At 35.1% G+C, this 12892-nt stretch overlaps 1 protein-coding gene across 1 annotated transcript in view; it reads left to right on the top strand.

Annotated features, from left to right (window-relative positions):
• igf2bp2b (insulin-like growth factor 2 mRNA binding protein 2b) overlaps window positions 1-12577 on the top strand; it is a 43883-nt gene extending 31306 nt beyond the window's left edge. The window contains 10 exon segments of the mRNA XM_048197111.1: window positions 548-670; window positions 2336-2471; window positions 3978-4109; window positions 4287-4355; window positions 5573-5689; window positions 6460-6534; window positions 6685-6816; window positions 9654-9767; window positions 11633-11696; window positions 11699-12577. Coding sequence (XP_048053068.1) covers window positions 548-670; window positions 2336-2471; window positions 3978-4109; window positions 4287-4355; window positions 5573-5689; window positions 6460-6534; window positions 6685-6816; window positions 9654-9767; window positions 11633-11696; window positions 11699-11826 — 1090 coding nt within the window. The 3' untranslated portion in view covers window positions 11827-12577.
• Window positions 12578-12892: the final 315 nt, after the last annotated feature.

Genomic DNA, 12892 nt, shown 5'->3' with positions numbered 1-12892 from the left:
GCTTCATTCACTTTGGGATTGTTTCGTTTAAGACAAATAATTTAAAACCATGTTTATATTTAAATGTGAGCAAAATGTCCTCATGTTGTTTTAAAGGGTTAGTTCACCCAAAGATGAAAATAATGTCATTTATTACTTACCCTCAAATCCGATGGCTCAGTGAGGCCTCTATAGACAGCAATGCCACCGAACTTCTCAAGATCCAGAAAGGTACTAAAAACATATTTAAAACAGTTCATGTGAGTTCAGTGGTTCAATCTTAAAATTATAAAGCGACAAGAAAACTACCTTTCTGGATCTTGAGAAGTTCAATGGCATTGCTGTCTATAGAGGCCTCACTGAGCCATCAGATTTAATCAAAAATATCTTAATTTGTGTTCTGAAGATGAATGAAGGCCTTACAGGTATAGAACGACATGAGGGTGAGTAATAAATGACATTGTTTTCATTTTTGGGTGAACTAACCCTTTAAATTTAAGTACAAAAACTGCACCAGTTCAAAATATAAATAAATAAAACAATATTGTGTACTTTCTCTCTGTGTCAGTGTTGAGGAGGTTCCTCTGAAGATCTTGGCCCACAATAGCCTTGTTGGGAGACTCATAGGAAAGGAGGGCAGGAACCTGAAGAAGATAGAGCAAGATACAGGGACCAAGATCACCATCTCTGCGTAAGTGTGCTGTACATCAATTAAAACGGCTAACAACGTCTTTTATTGGGGTGTGATGATTCACTCATTTTCTCCATGCATCAATTACAGATCCTGCCAAACACATATGCATTGATCTTGAATCATGGATTTTTGAATCTTAATTCATTTGTTTTTATTCAGTAACTGATTTAAAATTCTAAAATGAAAGAATTAGATTAAATAGCGCTTCAATATGTATACATTAAATTAGTTACATGTGCAGATTATTGGAGCTCTCTCTTACAATAGTGCAATAGTCTTGAGTCAAACTGCTCATCCAAAACTGCTCTTAGAATATAGCTGATTTTTTTTTTTTTTGTCTCTTCTTTATTTGCATATAAGACCTTAGGGAAACTGCATGTATCAGATAATATTATTTGAATTAGTTTACAATCTCAGGGTTCCCACTGTCATGGAAAACCTGGAAATACTAGGGAATTTTAAAAGTATTATTTTCAGACAAAGAAAAGTCATGGAAATAAATAAAATCTTTATTATATATAAGGCTCTGAACCAGTTTAATGGGTACATAACACTCACAGTTTCTGCCAATCTCATGTTAATCTTGGGTCCCTATAGAGTAGTATTGCATCCTTCATATATCTGAATAGTCTTTAGTTTTATCAGATTTATAAAAGACAGATAAGCTGTACCGAGTCTTTCTGAAAACAGCTGAGCTCCCGGAGGCGTGCCGTGGGCAAAGCTAAAGAGTGACGAGCACGCTCAGCTTTTTTGTAGCGATCGTCTGCAACCTATCGATGGTCAGCTAAACAAATGTATTTAAACCGTAGAACCGCTAGTACGCTACAATTCAGGAAAAAAAAAACATTTTAAACCACCACATTGTCAAAGTTAGTATTATGGCACTTTCATGTGTAATTGTATTAACATTTTCCCCAAAATTCCCGCTTCTTGTACATCTTCTCACTGTATCACGGCAGCGGAGTGGCTCATTCACAATAGCAGCTTGAAGAGGTCCGCTGAAGAGGTGCTTTTTATGGCAAGGAACTTCTGTTTCGGGCTTGTTCAGACAGTGCAAAGTCAATGGTCTAAAGAAGGAAGATTCAATGTAATTGCCATTCGGTGCCACTTTATAAAAGCAGAGAGCAAACTGCTATTTTGCACTTCAATGCCATAGTCCAAGCCCCCCCCCTCCAACAACACACACCCAACACACACACACACACACACACTTTGAGAGCCACTGATTTAATTTATCTGGAATATTAAGGTTGCATAGCCTGTACATTACTTTTAAAGCATTTTTAAATTGTGCCTTATATAAATTTCTATAAATACCAATTTATTTTATTATTAAAATAAAGTTAAACATTAGTTACTCATTAGGGTAATCATTTAAATAATTATCTGAATGCACTTAGAATTACAAATAATACATTGAATCAATAATCTAAATCGAATCTCATTGTGAATTGAATTGAATTGTTCTGAATTAGCAAAAATTCTTGATTCGGTTACAAAACGTATAAATCTAGAATCAAATCGATTTGCTGTCTACCCAAAGATTTACACCCCTAGTCTCATAGTAGCCTAGTGAGCTCAACCTAAGAGATTGAGGTTTAATTATATATGTATTGAATGTTCGTTTCAAGTGACAGTGCTTATTTCCTTCATTCTCTGCAGATTACAAGACCTGACTATATATAACCAGGAACGTACCATCACGGTGAGGGGAGGGGTGGAGGAGTGCTGTAATGCAGAAGTGGAGATCATGAAGAAACTTAGAGAAGCCCATGACAATGATGTGGCTTCACTTAATGTGAGTAAATCATAACTTTAGAGGTTAAAGTTTATTGGTTGGTGGATGTGTTGGGTATGTGTATCTGTTTTTTAGAGATATGAAGTTGCTTTGAAACAACATGGATTGTGAAAAGTTTTATATAATGATTTAATGACTTGATACTTTAAAAATATAGTTTTATATCTAGTTTGTTATTACTGCTATCTCATTTTGTTATCTTTTCCTAAACACACTAATCCTGTAAACAGATACTTGTTTATCAGTAAATCATGGAAAAAGATATTTACCTACTGTACATCAAATCCAGATGGGACTTTTAACAAGAATTTAATTATTATTATTATTATTAAAGCTCATGTCTGAAATATCACTTATTTAGGCCAGGAAGATTTTTCATCAGCAGCCACAGTTTAAGTTTTTTTTTTTTTTTTCTCAATATATTTAGTCAACATTTGCATCATCATTAATTAATTTAATCTATTGACAACCCTATTCAAATATAAAGAATTATGCATGTGAATTAACATGTGCTCCAAACTGTACAGTTTGCTACTTAGCATATTTTGATTAATTCTAATCTGATCTGACCTGAACTGACAGCTGTGCAGTTATGTGCAAGTTTGTGCTCTATTAAAGTCTGTTGAGTCGCTGTCAAATGTAAAAACCCATGTACTGTATTTCATTTAAAAATGTGTAATTATAAAAAACTACCTTTTATTTCCATCTTGCCCTGGGAATGAATGTAGTCAAACAACTTCCCAAAGAGTTCAAATATTCTTAAAAAGGTTAAAATAACATGAAACAGGATTTCGTTTTAGTGACACAGATGTACCGACATGCACAAATAGAATGTGACGTATGATTTTGGAGAATTCTATTAATTCAAATTTTACAAGTAACACTCAAAACTCGAGCAACAAGAGTTACAGGTTACAGGGCTTTTACTTACCAAATACATTAATTTATGGACATGAAATATTGATTTGTGTTAAATTATTAATAATCATTATTAATAATTGAATGATTGATTGTCTCTTGTAGAGTTGACTCATCTTGACTGACTCAACATTTTTTACAATAATAGTAAATATATTGCTCTGCGAATTTGAATCTCCTATTTCATATGGACTAGTTAGCTAACATATTTAGGTACGATGTGTTATTCTTTCCTGTTTTAGTTTTTTTTGTGTGTGTGTGTGTTTGAGTGTCTTTTTCTGATATATGTTTTCTTGATTTAAATGAACTGATAAACACCAAGCATATCTTAATTGTTCTTACACAGTGTTTGGGTTTAGCAGTGCCGGAGTCAGGCTTTAATCCTTTTTCTTTAATCTTAGTAAAGCAGAACTTGTTTTGTGATTATCAGGCAGAGTGTGGATAGACATTAACTCCTTTAATTTGCTGATCAGTAACTGCATGCATCACATAAACCTTTGAAATTGAGTAAGATTGATTAATATCACTCGCTACATAAAGACTCACCTATTCTCTTAAGATTCACAACTCTCTCCATATTGGTTTCAGCAGCAGACTAACATGATGTCAGGTCTAAACATGAGTGCGCTGGGGATCTTCTCCTCTGGCTTGTCTGTTCTCCCCCCAACCTCTGGTCTGCGTGGATCTCTGTCCACCCCAGCCAACTACAGCCCCCTGCTGGTGAGTATCAGGATGTGCTATATCAGGACACTTGACTGTGAATAACTTGATAAAAGAGTGTGTGATGTGTAAAGGGTGAATTGTCTTTCATCTAAGTGTGTATTCTCTCTTAAATAGCTTTGAAATTTTGGGTTACATTCATCTGACCACATTCTGTGTGTATGTTTGCCACCACAGGGACCCTCTTCAGTAATGGGGGGTCTGTATGGGGTTCCCTCCTCTGGAGCATTGTCTCTTCAGCAAGCAGTGAGTACTTGTTATTATATGTATATCTTTTTTTCTATTACTCTTTTTATTACTAGATTACTATTTTTTGACAAAGTTTTGTGTCATTGTGTCAGAATGTCTTTTAAATTCCGTTTAAGTTCCTAAATTTGACTTTGAAGTAACAAATTGATGCAGAACCATAATGATGAAATGGAAATACATTCTTATAATTATTGTGTAAAAGTGTAATTTTTAAAACATTTTTTATTTTTCTGCATGAATTATGCATAAACATGTTAAAGTAGGGCTTATTTCCAAAAACATTCGATGATATTAATAATCAAAGTTTGAAATGCCACTTGAATTTATAGATAAGTAATTACCTTTAAAGTGAAAAAGTTTGTAATTAAAAATTAACTTTCATTATTAACACTTTACAGTAAGGTTAAATTTGGTTACGGTTAAAGCATTAGGACAAAAAACACTGCTTTTTGTCCACTTTCATAAATACTTTCTGATAAAGGCAACTCCAACAAAAAAATATGTTCTTGTCTATTTTTTTGTTGAGCTGATTTAATGAAACTCTTTGTGAATGCTGAATTTCTTTGAACTGCTATTCAGTGAATTCCTCTTCCTTCATTCAATTTTAATTCAAACTCTTTAAAGGGAGGCAGTTTTTAAATAACTTTGTTAAATACAACTGAAAATTATGCAAAGATTATTTCCCACTTTTTAGACTGATGAAATGTAATCCTTCACTAAAATCTGATTTTTGAAAGACATGTAATTAATATTTTTTTTTTGAATTTTTATGTATTTATTATAATGCATTTTAAAAAAGATCTAATGTCTTAGACCCAGCCACCGGTTCTTAGGGTTTGTGGGACGTTGTTCTATTATTGTTTATCCACCTAAATAATTCTATTATTTAGTTATCCTTTAGTTATACTTTTTCTTTGCTCAGAGATGCTATGATATTGTCCACAATCTCAGCACAACAGCAATTGGGAATTTATAATGGAACTGAATTGACCTGAACAATGCTATTACTAGAACATCATCCTGTGTAGATCTGTTTTTGGTTAAAATAGAAGTTGTTTAACTGAAATTATTGTATCCTGTTTTAACAATTTTGTGATGCCAATGCTGTTTACTACTGTGAAACTGCTTTGAAGCAATTTGTATTGTAAAAATTGCTATATAAATAAACTTGACTTGACTACTAGGCGTAAAGGCTGGCTGTGTGTGTGTTTCAGACTGCTGAACAGGAAGTGGTCTATCTCTTCATCCCCACTCCAGCAGTAGGAGCTCTCATTGGAAAGAAAGGGCAGCACATTAAAGAGCTGGCACACTTCGCTGGAGCCTCAATAAAAGTAAGACACTTTGAGCCACATACTGATCCCACTACAGTTCACTCTCTCTCTCTCATTGTGAACATTAACCAGCTTTGCATAAGACTTGAATGAAAGAATGGAGTGGAGCAGATTGTGTTGAAAGACTTGTTATTCAGGTCTAAGAAAACATTCAAAATTGGTCCAAAATCCAAATGATATTTAGTGTGTTTAAATTGGATTAAAACTAAATCTTTTCTCAGTCCGTAAGCTTAAGAAAAATGGGCATGCTCAGTGTTGATAAAAAAAAAAAAAAAAAAAAAATTAGGGAATATTGGTGGCAACTAAGTACTTGGACTGAAAAATTTGAGAACTGCTTTAGACCATAATCTTTGCTTTGAAATCAAGGTTAAATTTATCTGTCAAGTATTTGGTGCTAATTCAGCTACTGGAACAGGGCTACCAAATAGGAATAGAAAAAGAATAATGAAAAATGACAGGAAAATAATTAATATTTATCATACAGAGAGGACACAGGTAAATTGTCACCAGATTTGAAAAACAAGAACGCAAAGCAATTATTCAACACATTCTTTAATGGCTGAATCTACATTGCTTCAAAGACTAGCTATATATGTTGTCTTAATGGGCTTCTGATAATCACCTTACAAACTCTTAAACAGTTAAAGTTATTTCTTTGTATTTTTATCAAGGTAGCACTGACATTTGTAGCCGTTTAAGTTGTCCTTTATACTCAAATACCTAAATCAAGACAGCTTGGGAAAAGAAAGTGCTGTTTTGTGTCACTGCAGATTGCTGCACCAGACAGTCCTGATGAGCCTGAGCGGATGGTCATCATCACTGGACCACCAGAGGCTCAGTTCAAGGTAAAAGCCATAATTCAGTCATTTATGCTCCTGTTCTTCAGGATACAGGTTCCATTAGGCAGGACCCAGCTCAGGGTGTTTTACATCAATCTCTTTATTCATCCCTCATTTCTCCTTTACTCATCTGTGTATGTGTGTGTGTGACTGTAGGCACAGGGGAGGATATATGGGAAATTGAAAGAGGAGAATTTTTTCACAGCTAAGGAAGAGGTGAAGTTGGAGGCACATATAAAAGTACCTTCAACCGCTGCCGGACGAGTCATTGGGAAAGGTGGAAAAACGGTATGTGTGCTTTGTTTGTGTTTATGCATGCTTTCAACATCTGTCTTGGGTGATACAATCACAAGTCAAGTGAGACAGATTGCTGTTTACACCTGGTAGTAACACATCTGTCACCACTTGTGTTCAGATTTCGAGGGACTACATACATCACTGAATATGTTACTTCTTGTTGATAAAAGTAAAAATAAACAGCACACCTTGCTTTCAAATGTATTTCCAAATTTTAATCTTGCCACAAACGGATAAAAAAATGTCACGTATGCTCATTGTCATTTTAGTCCGGTTCTTTCCTTAAAGGATTAGTTTCAAATGAAAATTAGCCCAAGTTTTACTCACCCTCAAGCCATCCTAGGTGTATATGACTTTCTTCTTTCTGATGAACACAGTCGGAGATATATTAATAAATATCTTGACGTATCAGAGCTTTATAATGGCAGTGAGCGATACCAATGAGTATGAAGCTGAAGAAACTGCAATCATCCACATCCATCCATCATAAATGTGTACTCCACACGGCTCTGGGGGTTTAATAAAGGCCTTCTGAAGCGAAACGATGCTTTTGTGTAAAAAAAAAAAAAAAAATCCATATTTAACAAGTTATGAAGTAAAATATCTCGCTTCAGCCAGATCGCCTTCCGTATGCAAGTTAAGAAAAAAACCGAACTGGTGTCACGTCAGTTAAGCTTTATCTGTAAGTTGAATAGGGAAGGCATAGGACGTAGTGTAAGCTTTTTGAACTGGGAACTGTGAGTCGTTGTGCTTTCTTCCTAAGTTGAATACGGAAGGCAGTCTGGCGGAAGCTTGATACTTTATACTTATACTTTATGACTTGTTAAATATTTTTTTTCTTTACACAAATGCATCGCTTCAATTCAGAAGGCTTTTATTAACCCCCTGGAGCCATGTGGAGTATGTTTTTTTTATTATTATTCTTTTTATTAAACATTTCAATTATTACAAACAAAAACATATTAAAACAAAAACACAGCACAGGAAATAATTAACATATCTATGAACATGTGGACAATTTACATACAGCATTTCATCATATGATTGTATCTAAATTTTATCCAGTTTTGTTTATGACCGTTTAATCTTTAGACACTTTAAAATATTCTCCCATTTTTTGAACAGGTGTGCTTTACCATTGAGACAATACCTCAATCTTTCTAGAGTTACAACTTCAGATATCATAGATTTCCACATCTGAGTAGAGGGGGCATCACTACCAACCCATTTGACCATTATAGCCTTTCGAGCAAACATTAGGAGAAACTGAACAGTCTCTTTGTGAGCTCTCAAAGGGTCAGGTATAAGCCCCAGTAGGCACATGAGCGGGCTGAGTGGAGCTGTCTGTCCTATCACCAAACTGACTTCACTGCATACTGCCTGCCAGAATACCTCAATGTTCTTGCACTCCCAAAGACAGTGAAATCTGGTGCCCTTAGCTAAATTACATTTAGGACAATTCGGAGAAACACCTGGGGTATACTTACTATATATATAAGGTGATATATAAACATTATGTAGAATATTGAACTGCATTTCTTTGTATCTATTACAGATTGATATTCTAGAAGGTAGTCTTACTATTTCCTCCCACGACTCAGAGTCAATTGACATTTTAAGCAGCATATTCCAAGTTGTTCGTAAATGTTTCAGTTTGTCTACCGTTATCGTCTGTAACTCAGAATAGAATCTAGACACAAAACGTCCTCGTTTCCGGCATTCAAGTAGAGTTTTTTCAAGCAAGTAACAGTTCGTTGGTAGCCATGTGGAGTATGTTTATGATGGATGGATGTGGATAGAAGCACTTTCTTCAGCTTCATACTCGTTGGTATCACTTACTGCCATTATAAAGCTCGGATGCGTCAGGATATTTATTAAAGGTCCCGTTCTTCGTGATCCCATGTTTCAAACTTTAGTTAGTGTGTAATGTTGTTGTTAGAGTATAAATAAAATCTGTAAAATTTTAAAGCTCAAAGTTCAATGCCAAGCGAGATATCTTATTTAACAGAAGTCGCCTACATCGAACGGCCAGTTTGGACTACATCCCTCTACTTCCTTCTTTAATGACGTCACTAAAACAGTTTTTTGACTAACCTCCGCCCACAGGAATACACAAGAGTTGCGTTTGTAGAGTGTGTTTGTCGCCATGTCGTCGAAACGCTGTTATTTTCATCCCGCAGTCCAATCACCGGGTCTGATTCCGGCTCAAATTGATAGGGTAAAATTAAAGACATGTTTACAATAACACTGAGCGCGTGCATCTCCACGTTATGGTAAGAGGCGTGACCTTTCCGGGCAAGATGCACTAAACTGCTGTCGAATCACAACACAGGAACCGCTGGCACAATCAGAACTCGTTACGTATTTCTGAAGGAGGGACTTCATAGAACAAGGAAGTCATCAGCCCGTTTTTATGACAGTGGAAACAGCGGTATACAGATAAGTAAATTATGTGAAAAATACTGTGGTTTTTTACACACGAAACATGAACACATGTTATATTGCACACTATAAACACAATCAAAGCTTCAAAAAACCACGAAAAACAGGACCTTTAATATATCTCTGATTATGTTCATCAGAAAGAAGAAAGTCATATACACCTAGGATGGCTTGAGTGTGAGTAAAGCTTTGGCTAATTTTCATTTGAAAGTGAACTAATCCTTTAAGTAATTAGTAAACCTCAGTAATTGGTTGTTGGATAACATCATTGCCCATCTTTATTTAAACCTAGTAAATATTTAGCACTGTTCATTTGTGATTTCAGTGTTAATATCAGGTCTAAATGGGGTCTATGTGTCTAACCTCTGACCTCTTACCACCCACAGGTCAATGAGCTACAGAATCTCACCAGTGCTGAGGTCATTGTACCACGGGACCAGACACCAGATGAGAATGACGAAGTGTTTGTTAAGATAATTGGACATTTCTTTGCCAGTCAGGTATGTTTTTGAGATTACTCCAGGCCCAAAAGTGAAAAATATGTCATTGTTTACTCACCCTCATGTCGTTCCAAACCCATTTGACTTTTATATGCTTATTTGGTCACACTATAGTTTAGGGTCCAATTCTCACAATTAACTAACTATTAACTATGACTTTTGCCTCAATAAACTCCTAATTACTGCTTATTAATATTTAGTAAGGTATGGTTAAGTTTAGGTATTGGGTAGGATTAAGGGATGTAGAATATGGTAATGCAGAATAAGGCATTAATATGTGTAATATTACTAATAAACAGCCAAAAATCCTAGTAATATGCAAGCTAATAAACAACTAGTTAATAGTGACAATTGGACCCTAAACTAAAGTTTTACCTCATATGGTGTATACAGGCAGACCGATAAAGACAGATGAATCAGGCTCCAAAATCTCAAAAGTTTAATTATAACTCAAAAAGACAGGCAGAGAGATAGTTGCAAACACATCTAACACAACAGTGACGAAGAGTGCAGGCAAGGGCGCAGCCTGAATAATACACTGAAATGAGCTAATTAATCAAACACAGCTGAAACAAACAAACTCAAAATGACCTTGACTATAGAAACAAAGGAGTGGTGGGAAATTGAACAAAGGAACACAGGAGCTGATTAAACACAAGCAATAAACAAACTGAAAATGTGACAAATTTTCATATATCTTTCATATTTCATAATTTTTTACATCCATAAATGACCACACAGCCCAGATTTTAAGCTTCAAAAAGTTCACAGACATCACAAGTAATTTATACGAATCAAGCTGTTTAATACAAGTCTTCTAAAAGAGACATTTTTGCTCTTATTCACGTATAAACATTGATCAACGCACATACATAGAGCACATCAAATATGGTATACACAGAAGTTCAAAAATGATTGCTTGATGCGCGAAAACCAATATGGTTTGATCTTCTGCATCAAGCAAACACAGTTGAGCTTCATTTTACCATATGTGACCCTGGACCACAAAACCAGTCATAAGTCGCACGGGTATATTTGTAGCAATAGCCAACAACACATTGTATAGGTCAAAAATGATTGATTTTTCTTTTATGTCAAAAATAATTGGGATATTAAGTAAAGATCATGTTCCATGAAGATATATTGTTAATTTCCTCTCGTAAATACGTCAAAAATGTATTTTTGTGAGTAGATATGCATTTCTAAGGACTTCATTTGGACAACTTTAAAGACGATTTTCTCAATATTTTGATGTTTTTGCACCCCCAGATTCCAGATTTTCAAATAGTTGTATCTCAGCCAAATATTGTCCTATCCTAACAACCCATACATCAATGAAAAGCTTATTTAAGCTTTCAGATGATGTATAAATCTCAATTAAAAAAAAAAAAAAAAGACCCTTATGACTGGTTTTGGGGTTCCAGGGTCACATATTTTATGTGCTTTATGTATGTGCAATGATCAATGTAAGATTAAGTCTATAAAGTGTGGTGGAAATTAACTTTCTTTACAACAAATGTTGGTTGTAGAGCTTCATCTAGCACCGGAGAACAACTATTGGCTGGTTCTAGATAATTGCAAAGCATCGTCAGCATGACATAATTATTATTCTTGAGATATGCAATAAAGTAAGATTCATAAATTCATTGTTACCAAAGTACTGGTACTTGGTACTTTTGACTTTCCTCTTTTAGACAATTGATTTTATAGGTTGCTAGGTAGAGACATGGTTGCTATATATATATATATATATATATATATAATTTGTGTCTTTTTCATTCAGGTTCTTAAAATATTAGCTGATGTAAATGATGTATTTGCATGTGCACTCCAGTCACCTCTGGCTACGGTGTGTTTGTTTGCAGACGGCGCAGCGCAAGATCAGAGAGATCGTACAACAGGTCAGACAGCAAGAGCGGAAACACCAGCAAATGGTGCCAACATCCTCACAACCATCAAAATGATCAGCAGATGTCAGCAAGCAGCAGCTAATGAATGTAGCTCATGCGAGGACAAATCGAAATCAACGAAAGAAAGAAAGAGCGAATTAACGAGATAGACAAAGGGAGCGAGACAGAGCGGGAAACAGAGAGAGACAAAAGTTGATGAAGAGTACCAGCAGTTAAAAACAACCAAAGAACTTAAAGCACAAAAACATTTGGCCGTGCAGATATGAATGAACCTGAAAGATGATCGAGAGTGTTGTCAGGTCAGAGAGATCTTTTTATGAGATGGACCTGATATTTCATTGTGCTCTTTTTATTACTGATTAAGCTGATGTGAGACTATATAGTGGATTTGTGCACTGTGATGGAGAGTACTGGATGAGTGAAGGCACACTGCAGGTAGATTTCTTAGAGACTTGCAGGTTTAGTTGTTCATTAGGTCTACTAATTTATTAAAAGATATAAGAAAATTGCGTAGCAATATGTTAATACGATTCTAAAAAAATTCTATAGGTTTATTCTACAGAATTTCAGACTATTTAATGAGAGTAATCAGATTTGTTTGTCGACTTTTTCTAGTAACTAATTAGTTAAGCACCATAACTAAAAGGATTAAGTGATGTTATAAAGTAACGTACATGATGTAAGTAGAGAGCTAACATGTGCGCCAGCATTTCACTTCCAGTTCCTCTTTTTTCTACTGCTGAGTCTGAGCATTCTCCTCTGCTTGCTGCCCTGTTCTCTTTTCCTTTTTTTTTATACCTATATTTCTTTTTCTTAAATGCTTCCCTTTTCCCATCTTATTCCTCACACAAAATGAGAGCTGTCTGTGTGCCAACTGTGCATAAAACCTAAAAAAAAATTTAAAAAATAACCGTACAGTCCGAAAATAGAAGAAAATCTAGATTATCTTACTTTGGGAATCTAATGTTGACATCCTGTTCTCCCCACTTAAGATATTACACATACCCTTACTATTAGAAATGAAAATTAGCCCAAGCTTTACTCACACTCAAGCCATCCTAGGTGTATATGACTTTCTTCTCTCTGATGAACATAATCGCAGAAATATTAATAAATATCCTGACGCATCCGAGCTTTATAATGGCAGTGATAGGGATCAATGAGTAAGAGCTGAAGAAAGTGCTTCCATCCACATCCATCCATCATAAATGTGTA

The sequence above is a fragment of the Megalobrama amblycephala genome, linkage group LG7, assembly GCF_018812025.1.
Source record: "Megalobrama amblycephala isolate DHTTF-2021 linkage group LG7, ASM1881202v1, whole genome shotgun sequence".
Classification (NCBI taxonomy): domain Eukaryota; kingdom Metazoa; phylum Chordata; class Actinopteri; order Cypriniformes; family Xenocyprididae; genus Megalobrama; species Megalobrama amblycephala.
Note: the sequence above shows the minus strand (reverse complement) of the source record. Positions and strands in the feature narration are given on the sequence as shown.